The sequence below is a fragment of the Castanea sativa genome, chromosome 3, assembly GCF_040712315.1.
Source record: "Castanea sativa cultivar Marrone di Chiusa Pesio chromosome 3, ASM4071231v1".
In the NCBI taxonomy this organism is placed as follows: domain Eukaryota; kingdom Viridiplantae; phylum Streptophyta; class Magnoliopsida; order Fagales; family Fagaceae; genus Castanea; species Castanea sativa.
The window spans coordinates 37,798,891-37,813,964 of record NC_134015.1 but is presented as its reverse complement, the minus strand read 5'-3'; the positions used below and the strand labels follow the sequence as shown (position 1 = coordinate 37,813,964).

At 37.6% G+C, this 15,074-nt stretch overlaps 2 protein-coding genes and 1 non-coding gene across 3 annotated transcripts; 2 read left to right on the top strand and 1 right to left on the bottom strand.

Annotated features, from left to right (window-relative positions):
- Positions 1 to 8,801: 8,801 nt before the first annotated feature.
- On the bottom strand, positions 8,802 to 8,883 carry LOC142630124 (small nucleolar RNA SNORD36). The gene has a single exon (XR_012843236.1). It is a non-coding gene; the product is annotated as a small nucleolar RNA SNORD36 (small nucleolar RNA).
- A 3,971-nt stretch (positions 8,884 to 12,854) lies between these two features.
- On the top strand, positions 12,855 to 13,313 carry LOC142628900 (uncharacterized). The gene has a single exon (XM_075802929.1). The coding sequence runs from the start codon at positions 12,855 to 12,857 to the stop codon at positions 13,311 to 13,313; it is 459 nt and encodes a 152-aa protein (XP_075659044.1).
- A 486-nt stretch (positions 13,314 to 13,799) lies between these two features.
- Positions 13,800 to 14,354, top strand: LOC142628898 (uncharacterized). The gene has a single exon (XM_075802928.1). The coding sequence runs from the start codon at positions 13,800 to 13,802 to the stop codon at positions 14,352 to 14,354; it is 555 nt and encodes a 184-aa protein (XP_075659043.1).
- The last annotated feature ends 720 nt before the right edge of the window (positions 14,355 to 15,074 follow it).

Genomic DNA, 15,074 nt, shown 5'->3' with positions numbered 1-15,074 from the left:
TTGTTGTCACATCTGTACTACTAACCTCCTTTTTCTTTAATATATACCTTCCTGTATTGTTATTATTATTATTATTTTTTTTTGCTAACCTCCTGTATTATATTTATTTTGTTGAATTGAATTTCGTACAATATTTTATTCAATTTGACTCTTTCTTTGAAGAATGGTCTATAAGTTGTACCAAGTGCATCGTTTGTCCTTGATGTCCAATATAATTAAGGATCATTTGACTTTTCTTTCTACCCTATTGTATTTTTGTTTGAATGAAAATTTATTTAGACAACAAAAACCAAACAGATTACTACAGTGTAGTAAAATGATTCAAATGTCAGTTATGGGAAATATCATGAACAGAATTTCTCATTCCTATCTTTACCAAGAGATCAAAATGAGAATTCCCTAATACCATAGTAATATATATAATCAGACACATGAGAGGGTTAGAATATTCACGTCAAAGATGTAAAAAATGTTAAATTCTAATTTTAGCAACTTCTTCTCCTAAAAACTCACTACTACTCAACAATGATCTGTTACTACTAATAGATCACTGTAACTAGTAGGGCTGTCCACGGGTCAGTTCGGGTCGGGTTTGTGCCCAACCCGGAACCGACCCACCGGAATCGGGTGGCAAAAAAATGCACTCGTCGTCGACCGCCGGAATGAACGGATCGGCGGATCAGAGCATCAAATGACGGCAGACGGGTCGGTCGGGGTCGAAAATCCTGAAAACGGCGAAAACCAGTGTGAGAACGGTGAAAAACGGCGTGAAAATGGCGAAAATCCGGCATGAAAATGGTGAAAATCCGGCGAAAATCTTTGAGGTTTCTCCAGATCCGGCCTAATTTAGGCCATTTTCGGCAAGATCTTGGCCAGATCCGGTGAAATCTTGCCGAGATCTTGACTAAAATGGTTTAGATCTCACCGGATCTACCAAATATCGCCGGTAATCTCACAGATCGGTCGGATCGGTTTTGATCGGATTCTGGAGAAGGAAAACCAACGTCCGACCCGCCAAACTCGGGTTTTGAAGGAACAAACCCGTTTCTGACCGGCGGAGAAGTCGGATCGGTCGGCGGCGGCGGGTGAGTCGGGTTGGCCGGGTCTTTGGACAGCCCTAGTAACTAGATGTCAAATTTTTATAGATACAGCACCATTGTTGTGGGGGGTTTTTAATAGAATGAGTTGCTAGATGTTATAAATTTTTTATTCACTTTATTTGTTTCATTTCCCTCTCTCTCCTCTCTCCACTCCCCCCTTCTTGTCCACAAGTCACAACTCACTCCCATTTCTCTCCTCTCCGCTTGTCCTCAGTCATCTCACATGGCTTGGGTTGCTCATCCCTATCCTCAGTCTTTCGTCACCAATATGGGTTTCGGCAGCTAGGTTGTGTGTCGTTGAAGGTGGGTTCGGTTGAGCTATAACTGGCTGTCGGGTTTTCGGTTGAAGGTGGGTTTTCAGTGGAAGGGCTTTCCGCTGAAGGTGGGGTTTTTTTTTTTTTCGGTGGGTTTTTGATTTGATGGTGGTTTGGCTGGGTTGTGGTGGCTGGGCTGCGTGGGTTTTGTGATTTGATGGTGGGTGAGTTTAAATTTCAGTGAGTTTTGATTGATTTCGGTGGCTAGGTTTGTGGGTTGATCTGGTTGGCTTTGGGTACTGGTTGTGGGAGGGTATTGTTTGTGGTGGTGGTGGTGGTTAGTGGTGGGTTGATTTTGGGTTGGGGTTTATGGTGGTGGTAGGTGGGTGGGTGAGTGGACTTTGGTTTACGGTGGTTGATGGTGGGTGGGTGCGGTTTATAGCGGTGGTGGCTAGTGATGCCTTGATTTTGGGTTAGGGTTTGCGGTGGTGGTAGGTGGGTGGGTGGATGATGCTGGTTGGTGGTGATTGTGGTTTTGTTGGGTTGAGGTGTGACTTTGTTGATGATCTTGATTCAGAGGAGAGGGAGAGATGGGTTTGCGTTTTGGTTTTGGGGGTTGAGGTTGTGGGTGGCGGTGGTGGTGGCTGATGGCTGTGAGTTTTTTTTTTTTGGGTTAACAGGAGACATATATTAAAACTAGGGAGCCAAACTAGTGGCTAAAAGCCTACAAAAGATGGTCCCATTGACATCTTTACACAGCAGCTCCTTAACAAAGGGAGGGGCAGAAACAAAATTACAAAAATCTTCCTCTAGCATGCATCCGTTCTTTGTGAGGGCATCAACACAATGATGGCTGTGAGTTGTAGTAGCGGAATAGATGACATTGAGAATAAAAAATAATAATATTTTAATGAACTGGTGAAAAATACCAAACCTATATTGGATGTATGGTAAATTGAGTCTTTAAAATAAAAAAAGGGGTGTTTGAAAATTGCTTATTTGCTAAGATCTAAAAAAACTTATGGATGAAAACACTTTTAAAAGTGTGAATAGTGTTGTAAGATCTAAATTTACTTAAAAATTTGTGAAAAAAGTGAGTTTAGTGGTATGTGAATAGTACTGCCTGAGAAAAAGCTGAACGCTTACATTCGGACAAAATGCCCAATCCAAACGCAAGCAAAATAAGTTTTTAAGATGCTAAATACTAAAGGGCTGTTTGGTCTCTAAATTCAAATTCACATTTTTACATTTTAAACAACATTAAATATTTTTTCACCAACATATATTTCAAAAAATTACAAAAATTCCATCTCAAATTACTCTTCAAAACACCCTTAAATTTTTTGAGATGCGTGATTGAATGCTCTTGCAACCAACACTCCTCCGACACATACTCCGACACATGAAAGCAACAAAGTGTGGCTAAACAGGCTCTTAAAAATTGTTCGTTGCCGTAATGATATAGTGAAAATGACTGGAAAGGGTGTGGAGGTGCAAGTGGCGGTGATAGGTAGCCATCATAAAAGTAGTCTTGATATTTCGGATCCTCAGTAGGATCTTTGCTGTGAGTAAAAAAAAAAAACTTAAGAATCAAATTAAAAACATGACCAAAATACAGTGGAAAAAAATGGATTTTTACCAAACAAAAAAACGCCTAAATCGTTTAACAAAACAGAACTTCGACTTTTCTTTTTCGAAAACTCTTTCAATTTAACATTTGTACACGTATTATGAGTAGCATATACGTACTTATTTCTCAAGAAAGAATAAGAAAGTATAAAACACTTTAATTTTTCATAGATTTGTAAGAGGAAAGGAGAACCACATTTACTTTAGGTATATATATTAAAAAATAGATTTATAAGAAAGACATTTTAAATATTTAAATGAAAATTTGGATAGTTTAAATACTGTGATTAAATCTAAATCCAATTTGATAGAAACTGAGTTCAATACTCTTATTTAACCGCATGTCACAATCCATTAAATGAAAAACTGGATAAATTTAAAGGGAAATGTTAACAAACAATGGTGCTTGTTAATGTTTCATTTTATGAGTTTTACTTAAAAAAAAGTGAAAAAAGTTATCAAAAATATTACTACAAAAAACAAAAAAAACTGTCAAGTCATAAAAAGTTGCCAAAAAGTTGAAAAATTTTGTTAGTAATAGGCACATTTCTTTGTCCATTAACACTACCCAAATTTAAATATCGTAATAAAATGTTTTTTTTTTTGGTTATACATTATAAAAATTCTACTCTGTAATCTAATCTAAGTGTATATGTATGTGAAGTTTGAAAATTTGAACTTCTACTGCCTCCGCAATCCTGATGAGTTCAGTGCACCGGAATCACGGGATCAAACTGAATCCAACCATAAACACATATTCAAACTTTTACAATTAAAGGTTGGTTTGGATAGCACTGAACGCGTCCAGCGTTCAGCGTTTTCCCTTTTTTTTTTTCCCTGCGGCCCGTTTCTGCTTTTAGGGGACAAGTTACTGTGCGTGCACAGTGTATGCACTGTTCACACACTATGCGCGCACTGTTCGTGTACTTTTCAGCAATTTTTTAATTAAAAGTGGGTCCTACGGTATTATTTACACATTTAAAAATTATTTTTCTACAGTGTTTTTAGCTTTCAGTTTTCAGTTTTCAGTTTTCAATTTTTAGCTGTATCCAAACGGACCCTAAAGATCACTACAATTATGAAGTAGTCCGAAGTCTGAACACTCTCCAAAAACGGCAAAACCCAAGCCAACTCAGTAGTTGGTGCTTCAAATCTTTTGGCAATTTACTATAAAGGCATGAAAAACACAAATCCGGAAAGTGGCGCTACAGCCAAAATGTTGATTTAAACGAGTGCAACCCCAGCCAAAAGTTATCTATCAGTAATGGTCCAAGACGATTCAATGGGCAAATTTCTACAGCAACCTTTTTTCTATCTTTAGAAAAGAAATCAGAAATGATCAGATCCGGATGTACAAGTAGGAACGTTGATGAGGATATCAAATTCATTTTTGGTAGGCTAAAGTGGGGAAGGTTGGGTATTATGTCGTCCATTTGTGACTATATATGGGCTGAGTGTTGAGGATCCTTTACTTTTATATTTAGGTAACGCTTCAATTTGAATTTTTCTTCTTCTTCTCTTTAATTTTTATTTTTTATTTTTATCCTTCTGAAGCTTTCTCGATTTTTGGCTTGATAAATTTGTTAGCTGCTGACGTTAACAAGTAATTCAGTCACGTGAAAATCATTAATAAATCCGTGAAGCAAAAATTTGTTTTATTTGGTTATAGACTTATAGCTAGATGATACTCCATAAATAAAAAATAATAAAAAAAAAATCATAAAGAAAACAAAGATAGGTAGATAGGAGAGAAGGTAGAAGTAGAGTTTGAACAAGTGACATGTGGTACTACAATATTATTAGGTTATAACGTAAGGGCAAAACTTAGATATTTAACTTGATAAATTTGGCTGCTGCTAACATTGACAAGTAATTCAGTCACGTGAAAATCATTAATAAATCCATCAAGCAAAATTTTTTTTTATTTGGTTATAGACGTATAGGTAGATGATATTCCATAAAAAAAAAAAAAAAATCATAAAGAAAACAAAGATAGGTAGATAGGGGAGATGGTAGAAGTAGAGTTTGAACAAGTGACATATGGTACAACAAAAAATATCATTATTATTAGATTATCACTTGAGGGCAAAACTTAGATACAGTAACTTAACCTAACTTTTCACAGATACGTTGAACTCATTATTAAAAAACTCAAGAGAAAAGAAAGCCATTGATCCTCTTCAACTTTTCACACTCAAAGAAGGAGAAATTTGGCTTAAGTGAAGTTTCAAAAAGAATATCATTGAAACGACCTAGCATTCTTTAGAGGGAAAATCTGGTGCAAAGAATGAGTTCAAGTGTAAATACAGGGAATAAGGGAGACGAACAAGTCAACCTCATAAACCAACATTCATTCACCGCGTGAACCAAGAATACAAATAGATCTGGCTTTGCATCATAATGAAAATAATGGGATTAATGGAGAGGATTGCCCTTTGTCCTTCTTTGCTTGATTTCGTGGAGAAATTTGAGAGTTTTGAGCAGTGGCGGAGCTAAGATTTTAGTCTAGAGGGGGCAAAATTAAAAGACGATATTAAAAGTGAAATTTATCTAAAAAATATTAATCAACAATAATAACAAAATAAATAAACAATTGTAAGCAAATATGAATATATTTCATATTATTAAAATAAATAAACAAAAACAACCAATTCATAGCTGCTAAAAAATTTACAAACTGATGGAGTAAAAATATGATTAGTGTTACTTAAAAAATATAATGAATAAATGTTTGAAATTATTTTTTGTGATTGGTGACATGCCAATTTGTAAGACATAAGTAGTAAAATTTGTAATATTTTTAGCATCATTCAAAGATAAAATGCTGTGAAAAGTATCATAAATAGTAAAAATTTTGTAAATAATAATATAAAAAAAATAGTGAAATAAGTGGTTTGGTCACTTTCAAGTTTCAACAAGTAGAATTTTTTTTTTCTCCATGTGACTACTAATTCAAAAAGAAAGAAAGAAAGGAGTCAGGGGGGGTAGGTGCCCCCCCTCGCCCCCCTCTGGCTCCGCCAGTGGTTTTGAGTGTGAGAAGTCAAATACTGTTTAAGGATTATCAATTTAAAGAAACCATTGGATTCTTCTGAGATTGTGTGGGAAAAATTTGAGTTTTGTTGTCGATGTAATGCTCACGAGCCAATCCCTTCACCATTCTCTGCTTGGTTTTGATTAGAACTCGGAGAGTTTGGGTTTGAGAAGCGTAATAGTCATTGGGATCTTTTGAGTTCTAGCTTCTGAGATTGTGCGTGAGAAGTTTCAAGTTTGAGATGCTATAGGTTTTCTCATTGAAAGAGTTGGTGAAAAAAAAGAAAAAAGAAAAAGACGACGTCTATTTAATTGGACAGGTGTCTGCAATTTAAAAGGGGTACTTAAGGTACTGTACATGAGGTATTATACATAAGTTTTGCCTAACACTTAAACTCTAGTACACAAAGCAATTTAGGGTAGGGGTATGTATAATTACAAGGATTAGGTAAAATTTTATTAAGGTAGGTTTGCAAGATTTCTTTCTTTATTTATTTATTTTTATTTATAATTTTTATAATAGGTTGGGGAGAGGGGATTTAAATTGTGATTCTCCTTCTAAAGGAGACCAGTCAATGGCACTGAGTTATAAAACTCTAGTTAATGGCACTGAGTTATAAAACTCTTGGTTTGTGAGATTTCTTTTGTCAATCTGTAACTATTAAGTAAATCAGATATTACAATTTAATTAAAATCTTTTTGCTTTTTCCTTAAACGAGAAGCTTTAATTTTTTACATGTTGTAGCAATTTTTTTTTTTTTACATGTTAACTAAATACAAAAAGGTTGCAGCTTATTGTGAGAGATGGCCACCTTGGGGTGGACTCAGGTTTGCTTTGAATCAAAGCCCACCTAAATGGGTGAGATGTGTCTCTCAAAATTTTATGGCTGGAATATATATCATTTTATTGATATGAATCAAAATTTACATTTGATAGAAAAATAACATCAAAAGTTTTTGTCATAGATACTATCCAAGAATTATAGCACTTTGGTCCTAGTTTTATTCTAAAAAAGTAAAATTACAAGATAAAGCTTAGTTTAAGAACCAATGATTCAAGATTGAAGGTTAAGTTTTGAAATAGGAAGATGTTAAGTATCTACCTCAGCTGGTGAATTGATTCTCTACAATATGTTGGCCATGCTCATGTGATGTAATAATTATCCAAATATGTCACAAATAAGAAAACATCATGTTACTATTGAAAAAAATGGAGAGTTTTGAACATACAAACTTTTTATTTGCCCTAATTTAAGCTAGCATATTCATTGTGTTCATCCCACATCATCGAATATAAACGTTTTGGCATACCTTAATCAACCAAAATTTAGATCTAGCCGAGTTCGGTTCAAGGTTTATCATGCCTAATTCCACATTCAAAAATATACATTTCAGCTCTTCATACTACATGTAATTTAATTTTCCCCAAATACTTCATTAGAACCCCTTATCTTATGAATTATATCTTATGTTATCCCCCTTTTCTGCCCAACTAAGTTCGAGTTGAAGACTCGAGGGTTGAACACAATAACTTCATGTTGCTTCAATAAAATTCCAGGTAAATCTGGCAGGAAATTGGGTGGGCTAGACAAGTTAATCACGCAAAAAGTTGGACGGATCCGAGCAGCAAATTTCTGATCATTTTGGTGTTCAAATGCCAAAGTTGTTAGGCTTATTTGCTGCTGTGGGCTGCTTTTGCTGTAAAAAGTCCCCAATTTCTGCAACTTATTAATTGTCAAAATTGTTCTCTCTAATTTGCTTTTTGGTAGGAGATGACCGGATGAGAGGGGTGAAGCCTTGGGAGATTGGTCCAACATCTAGTTTCCAACTCCAAAAGAAAGGCCCATTAAAGTGAAGATGATGATTGATGAATGTTATCATAGAACCCTGAAGTCGATTGCCATTACCTTTTTTTTTTTTTGGCTAAAATCATAAGCATTCAAGCTATTATTTATTTATTGAAAGGTAATCAAGATAAAAAAATATTCAACAAATTGTTCATTAAAAGTAAGTTATTTCAGGCTACCGTAAATATTTGCTGTGATTTCAATTGGGTCATGGCGGAGGCCAAATGGGCCATTCTTATCAAATATCGTTTAAATTAAATATTATTTATTATTTAAACAATAAGCTTTTTTTACGCACAATTTTAAATCGTTAAAATTTTAATATTTATTTGATAATATAACCATTGATCTTTAATTTTTTTTAAAATTTTGTAAAATGAAAAATATAATAAAAACAAACATAAAGAACATAATAATAACATACAATTCATATATAAGGAATTTGAAGAATTTTCTCCCAACTTTGTTCATTATTATTGCTACAAAATATATGCAAGGCATAAAACTTTTCAAATTTCAAAAATTCTAATTCCAGTTTTTAACTCCCTTTGTGCCTCTAGTTCATTAGCATGATACTAGAAGTATAGAACTCTGCTTTGTCAACTGAAGTGCCTGTTACGCTTTCACTATGATGAGAAATATCAAACACAGCCACATATTTCCACCAAAACAGAATAACCTTATCTAATTTGATTGCATTCTATTGCATTAGATAAGGTTTTGGTAAAAATGCTGATTCTCCTTATGTTGTCAATCTTGCTATAATTTTTACGACCCAATAACCAAAATTCAAAAACAGAAAATCTCGAAAGTCTTAGTAGTTAATAAATTCAGCTCTAATTCTAAATAGATCCAAGGTGAAATTAATATTAAAAAAAAAACGAAAATCAAATAATTAAAGAGATTAAAAATGAAAGAAACTGTTAACTGTGGATTTTGGGTGAGCATCAGTTTTAAAAAGCTCGGTTTGAAAAGCTTCACGGAGTGTCAGCATTCAAAACTAATAATTCTCATCATCTGATCAGATCCCAATTCCATCTCACATAAACAAAACCAAACCAAACCTAAAAAATTAGACCAAAGCCAAAGAAAGATACACACAAAATTAAAGAAACACGAAGCCAAAAAAACATAACAACAAAAGTAAAAACGAAGACTTTGTAATGGAGGGAGAGACGCATATACCTGAGTTCAGTTTGCAGAAACTTGAGGTTGTGCTAACTGGTGCTACAAAGCTCCTTATATATACTGCATAGACTGAGGAGGGACCCCGGAAACCCTAATTGCTAAAACCTGCTAAAGTGACGTCGTTTTACTCGCATACTTAAGCTTGACCGCCGCACCGTTTCACTTACTCATCGCACCTTTTCGCATGCTATCTTTGAAACGCTGCCGTTCTGATAGTCTCCACAGTCTTGAGTGTTTTTTTTTTCCTAAAAAAAATTTAATAAATATTTTCGATAATACAATTAAAAACAGTGAGAATTTTTGTTTGGGACAATTAGATAACTGGCCAAATTGTGAGTTAAACTACAAGACTAACTCTTTAATATTACTATGCATGTATAAATTTCCCAATAATATTAATTAACGGAAGTAGATTATTTTTTGTTCTTGAATTTTTGGGTTATTTTATCTAGAAAAGGAAAACTGGGTTGAGTTATTGGTCAAATTGGGTCGGGTCATTAGTAGGTTGTCCTAAATGGGTTGCAAGTGAGTTAAATCAATCAGGTTGTGGATCAAGTTGATCGAGTTACGAGTTGTCTCGTACTTTTCCATATACATGTAAATGTAAAGTAACTAGTTGCTAGCCCGTGCGATGCACGAGATTCTTCAAAAAGGAAAAAAAAAAAAATATTGCAATTATCATTTGTTGCACTAAATTAGAATGTCTTAAGACTCACTAATCAAATAATACAATTAAATGGAGAAGACCCAAACATAACATTAAATCTTCACTTATTCAAATATTAAACATTGTCAAACCTAGTACACAATGTGCTTGTGCCCAATAAAAAATTATAAAGACAAATAAGGGTAAAGAAATCTTGTATATTAGCTCCATAAAAATACATACATGCCGAAAAGATTAATACCACTACCATAGGTCCATTGGCAATGAAGTTATTTTCATAGTTACATATATACTGTGACTAAACAAATAAAAAAATTGCAATAATGATCACAATCTTATTTTCATAATAAATAAATAGAATATAGTTACCAATGTCAAATTCTTTTGCTATGACTCAAAAAGAGTAGAAAAAGAACATAATACAACAAATTTGCATTATATAGAAGAGTACACCATATATTTATTCAACACAAAACATTGAGTTCTATAAATCTTCTTTGCTTGCTCACATTCCCAACCACGTCTCTTGTGCTAAGATACCATCGATATTGCTTTTTCAAAATCATGAATAGACTTTGCCAATAAAGCCTTTTCCATGTCAAACCCTTTTGCTTTGCCTTGAAATAGTTCCTAGAAGTTAAGTAGACATTAAACATAAGTTATTCCTAATTAAAAAATTAAGCATAAGTTATTATACATAAATGGTGGCCAACACAATTCAAAGCATACCACATCAATGATTATGTTTGTTCAACATTAAAACAATGCTAGAATGGAGGGGTATAAAGCAATTGAACCAAAATAGACTGAAGATCGAAAGCAATCACCAACCTTATTAGATCTTAGAATATCTATCAGTCCACCAGTGAGCTTATGATCAATTTCCATGTGATAAGGAGAGGACCTTGTAGCCTCCTCTAATTCAAATGGATTGTCTATGAATGTGGCAACAACTGTAAGCGGTGTATTCTCTCCAGCTTCTGCCAAGTACTTCATCAACATGTTTGCACCATATTCCCAGCCAACGGACATCAATTTAATCCATGGCCTTGCCTTATTGATGAACAGTATAGCTATTGAGATATCATCGCTGTCAACAGTTGTAAATAACCTCCAGAAAATAGAATAGTAAAGAAGCTCCTACTATCAACACATTCAAAAGAAACTTGTATTTGACGATTCTCCTATCCATGATCTTGAGCATGAGATTGATTAAAATTTACCATGAAAACAAATACTTTGAAGTTAAAGCGGCAAGGTTTCCTCCCATGCCCACACCACTAAATTTTTGTTAAAAAATATTAAAAAATTGCTCATTCCTAATTCACCCCACACATCTGAAATGCGAGCCCTCATTGCTTGATGTGGTGCAATGCAAAACCATGTAAAGTATTTGTCATGGTAAGGACATGGATACACATACTTACAAAGATGCCCTTAAATCAATGTCATAGTAGTAAAGCTAAAATTTTCTTAACAGTGACTTATGAACAATTATGAAGCATATATAAATCATTAAACAAACTTTTTTAAAAATCAATTACACAAATAACAAATACTCACAAAGCCTTAGCAGCTTCTCAAAATTATTAAAGGAAATAGAAACTCAACCACAAAGCCATGGCTATATTTGTCCATTTTCACCACCCTTCCTTCTACCAAAGTTCTAGACTTGTCCTGTAGATTCACCTACTCAGCTGGCTTGTTTTCAATTGATATAATGGTGGTTAGGATGTTGATCAGTGTTTCATCTAGTTCCTTAAGTTCCATATAGGTTCTTGTACAGGGCTGGGCCCTAGGCCCCATAAGCCTTGAGCCCAAGCCTCGGTATGGGACTAGGCCCCAGGCCTTATAAGCCTCGAGCCCAAGCCTTGGTACGGCGATGGCCCCCAGGCCGCATGGGGCCAAACCTCGCGACGCGTTATTTGGCCCTACCCCCATTTTTGGTCCATCAGCCTCGGTCCAGACACCCCGGGGCCCAATCTGTGCACCAAAACTGAAATAGGACCTCGCTAACTTAAATACCACAGGAAAATTCCCCCCCCCCCCTCTGATCGTCTTTAACCTGGTTGGGGATATCGTTGCCCGGAGAACCCTTACACCTGGTTGCCCGGTAGTGCCTTCGGGAATATCGTTGCCGGGCGGGTTCATGATGGTGGGAATCAGTTTCAATGCCATTACCACTTTCCTACCAGAAACCACCTAAAGATAATAGACTTAGACCCTCATTTACACTAGGAAGGAGAGGTAATCATGGCACCTCCACTTATCTAGGGCTATATATAGAAGAATGGAAGGAGGAAGTGAGGTTGGCAATTTCAGAAAGAAACATAGAGATAAGAGAGAGACTACCACAAGAAGAGGAAAAGAGACTTAGAGAAATAGAGGACCTCGCAGAGTCCTAAGTGATTGCATGGATCTCAAAGTGAAGGATCACCTATAGTAGGAAATTCAAAGCCCACAAAAAAATAGATTATGAGCTTAAAAACGTTAACTACATATTTTTGGCCCACACAATTGGCGTCGTCTGTGGGAATCTCCTACAAAGCTGTGGTTTTGCTGAGATCAGAGCGAGAAAATGTTCGGAGGTCAATCAGGGAGTTACGCTGAAAGTGGCTCTAGGAGGTCTTTTCGGGGATCTTCGTGGCGAGAAAGGAGGCAGAAGAGACGCGAAGATAGGGAGAGTGAGTGGGAAGAAGAGCAGTCCGGCCTTGGGGACAAGTCGTATCAGACTCATCAGACAATGTCTGGCGCTTCGGAGCGTCTGCGTGTCGATGAGCAGGGCGAGGAACTTAAGCGATTACGAAGGCTAGTGAGAGATTTGGAGTTGGAAGCGAGAGGGAGGCATCAGAGGAGAGGTCGTGGGGAACGTGAGGTAGGGTTGGTCAGTGTGGGAGGCCAATACGGAACTGGGTCTCGTCAGTCCGGTCCCCATCGTCACCGAGATCGCTTACGGTCACGGGAATATGCAGATATGGGTTTAACTTCCCTCGAAGAGCGAGGGCCCAAGAATGCTGCCATGGACACTATGAGCCGAGCATTACACCGAGTTGCTTGATCACCATTCTCAGGGGACATTGAGCAAGCCCCTATGCCGAATAGATTTACGCGGCCCCCGTTTAACTCTTACGATAGGAAAATGGACCTAGTAGAGCATGTAAGCCATTATATACAGATGATGTCATTACATGCCCATAATGATACGTTGATGTGTAAGGTGTTTCCTTCGAGTCTCGGGCCCACTGCATTGAGGTGGTTCAATGGATTAAGGAAGGGCTTGATTCGCAGTTTCGCCAAGCTGATCCAGGAGTTTGGTGTCCGATTTATAACTAGCAGTCGAGTACCACAGCCAGTAGACGCACTGCTATCAATGCAAATGGAGTCCGGAGAAACCCTTCGTAACTACACTAGCCGGTATTGGGAGCTTTGCAATGAAATTGGTGGGGGCAACGAGAAAATTGCGGCAAACACCTTTCGGTTGGGATTGCCCGAGGATTCCGAGTTTCGAGAGTCATTAACAAGGAGGCCCCCCGAGGATATGAGGCAACTAATGAGGCGTATCGAAGAATATAAACGGTTAGAAGATGATCGACTCTAGAATAAAGGTAAGGCCTTGGTTGTAAGCAATCCCCGGCAGGGCGATTTTCGGCCCAGGCCTCGAAGAGATTTAAAGATTCAAGAGCCGCGGGCTTGGGTAGGGGAAGTGAATGTGGCATTCAAGGAGCTGGTGCACAAGATCATGGATCGAATCAAACATGAGGCATACTTCCGGTGGCTAAACAAGATGGGGGGTGACCCGTCGAGAAGAAATCAGAACTTGTATTATACATAACACAAAGATAAGGGGCATACCACCGAGCAATGCAGGGTGTTAAAGGATCATTTGGGGTAGTTGGTGAAGGTGGGATATTTGAAAGAGTTTGTGGTGCGCCCTAGGAACTAGTAGACTGGGCAAGATGCTTGGCCACAGGGGAATACTCTTCCCCCTCCGTTGGGAGTGATAGAAGTCATCCTTGCAGCCCCTAGGGGCACGTTGGTTACCAAGATAAGGGATGTGTTAGCTGTGGCACCCGCGGGAAGTTGCATGGATGAGCGACCTCTCGAAAAGAGGCTAAGATACACTCGGGAAGCTATAGCCTTCGACAACGATGATCTGGAGGGCACGATTCAACCACATGATGACGCTTTGGTGGTTACGGCTTGGATAAATGATTTCATAGTGAAAAGGGTGATGATAGATCAAGGGAGCGGTGCCGATGTAATGTATCCTGACCTTTTCAAGGGGCTTAGACTAAAGAAGGAAGATCTCTCTAACTATGATACACCTTTAGTGGGGTTTGACGGCCAGATGGTGATCCTGAAAGGGCGGATTTCCCTTCTTGTAAAATTGAAAGGTAAGGAAGTGATGGTAGCCTTTATAGTGGTTATGTCATTTTCTCCATACACGGCGATCCTCGGCAAGCCATGGATTCACGCAATGAGAGCGATACCGTCCACCCTGCATGTGAAGGTCAAATTCAGCACCGAGCAGGGTATCGCTATAGTGCAGGGCAACCAGCAAGTGGCCAGACAATGCCTAGTAGCCGTGGCTAACTGGAAAATTAGGCAAAAAGAGCCAGCCGGGAAAGCTCTATTATAGCAACTACAGGAACCCCAAGAGGAAATGAGGGCTGGCTGTGCCAAGGGCTTAGTGAAAGTAAAGATACTACCGAATTGTGAAAGGAGTTTTCTTATAGGAGCAAGTTTGAAGGACGAAAAGAGGGTAGAGTTGCTGTTGTTTCTTGTGCAGAACGTAGACGTATTTGCTTGGAGTCCGTACGAAGTGCTTGGGGTTGACCCTGAGTTTATAGTTCACAAACTCAACGTGGACCTTCTGTACTCCCCTAAGAAGTAGAGGCACAGGAGATCAGCTAAGGAGCATGTTGAAGCTGCTAGACAAGAAGTCAAGAGGTTAAAGGAAGCCGGGGCTATAAAGGAGATGTTCTTTCCGGAATGGCTTGCAAACACCATGGTAATGAAGAAGAAGAATGGCAAGTGGAGAGTTTGTGTTGACTTTACTGATTTAAACCGAGTATGTCCAAAAGACCCATTTCCTATGCCGAAGATTGATCAACTGGTAGACGCCACTTACGGGCACCCAAGGATGAGCTTTCTAGATGCTTTTCAGGGATATCACCAAATTGCCTTCGCTGCCGAGGATCGGGAGAAGACGACATTCATTTCCCCTGATGCCAACTGCCATTATACCGTGATGCCATTCAGACTGAAGAATGCTAAAGCCACATATCAACAAATGATGATGAGGGTGTTTAGGGATAAGATCGGGCGTACGGTCGAGGTGTATATCGATGACATGGTG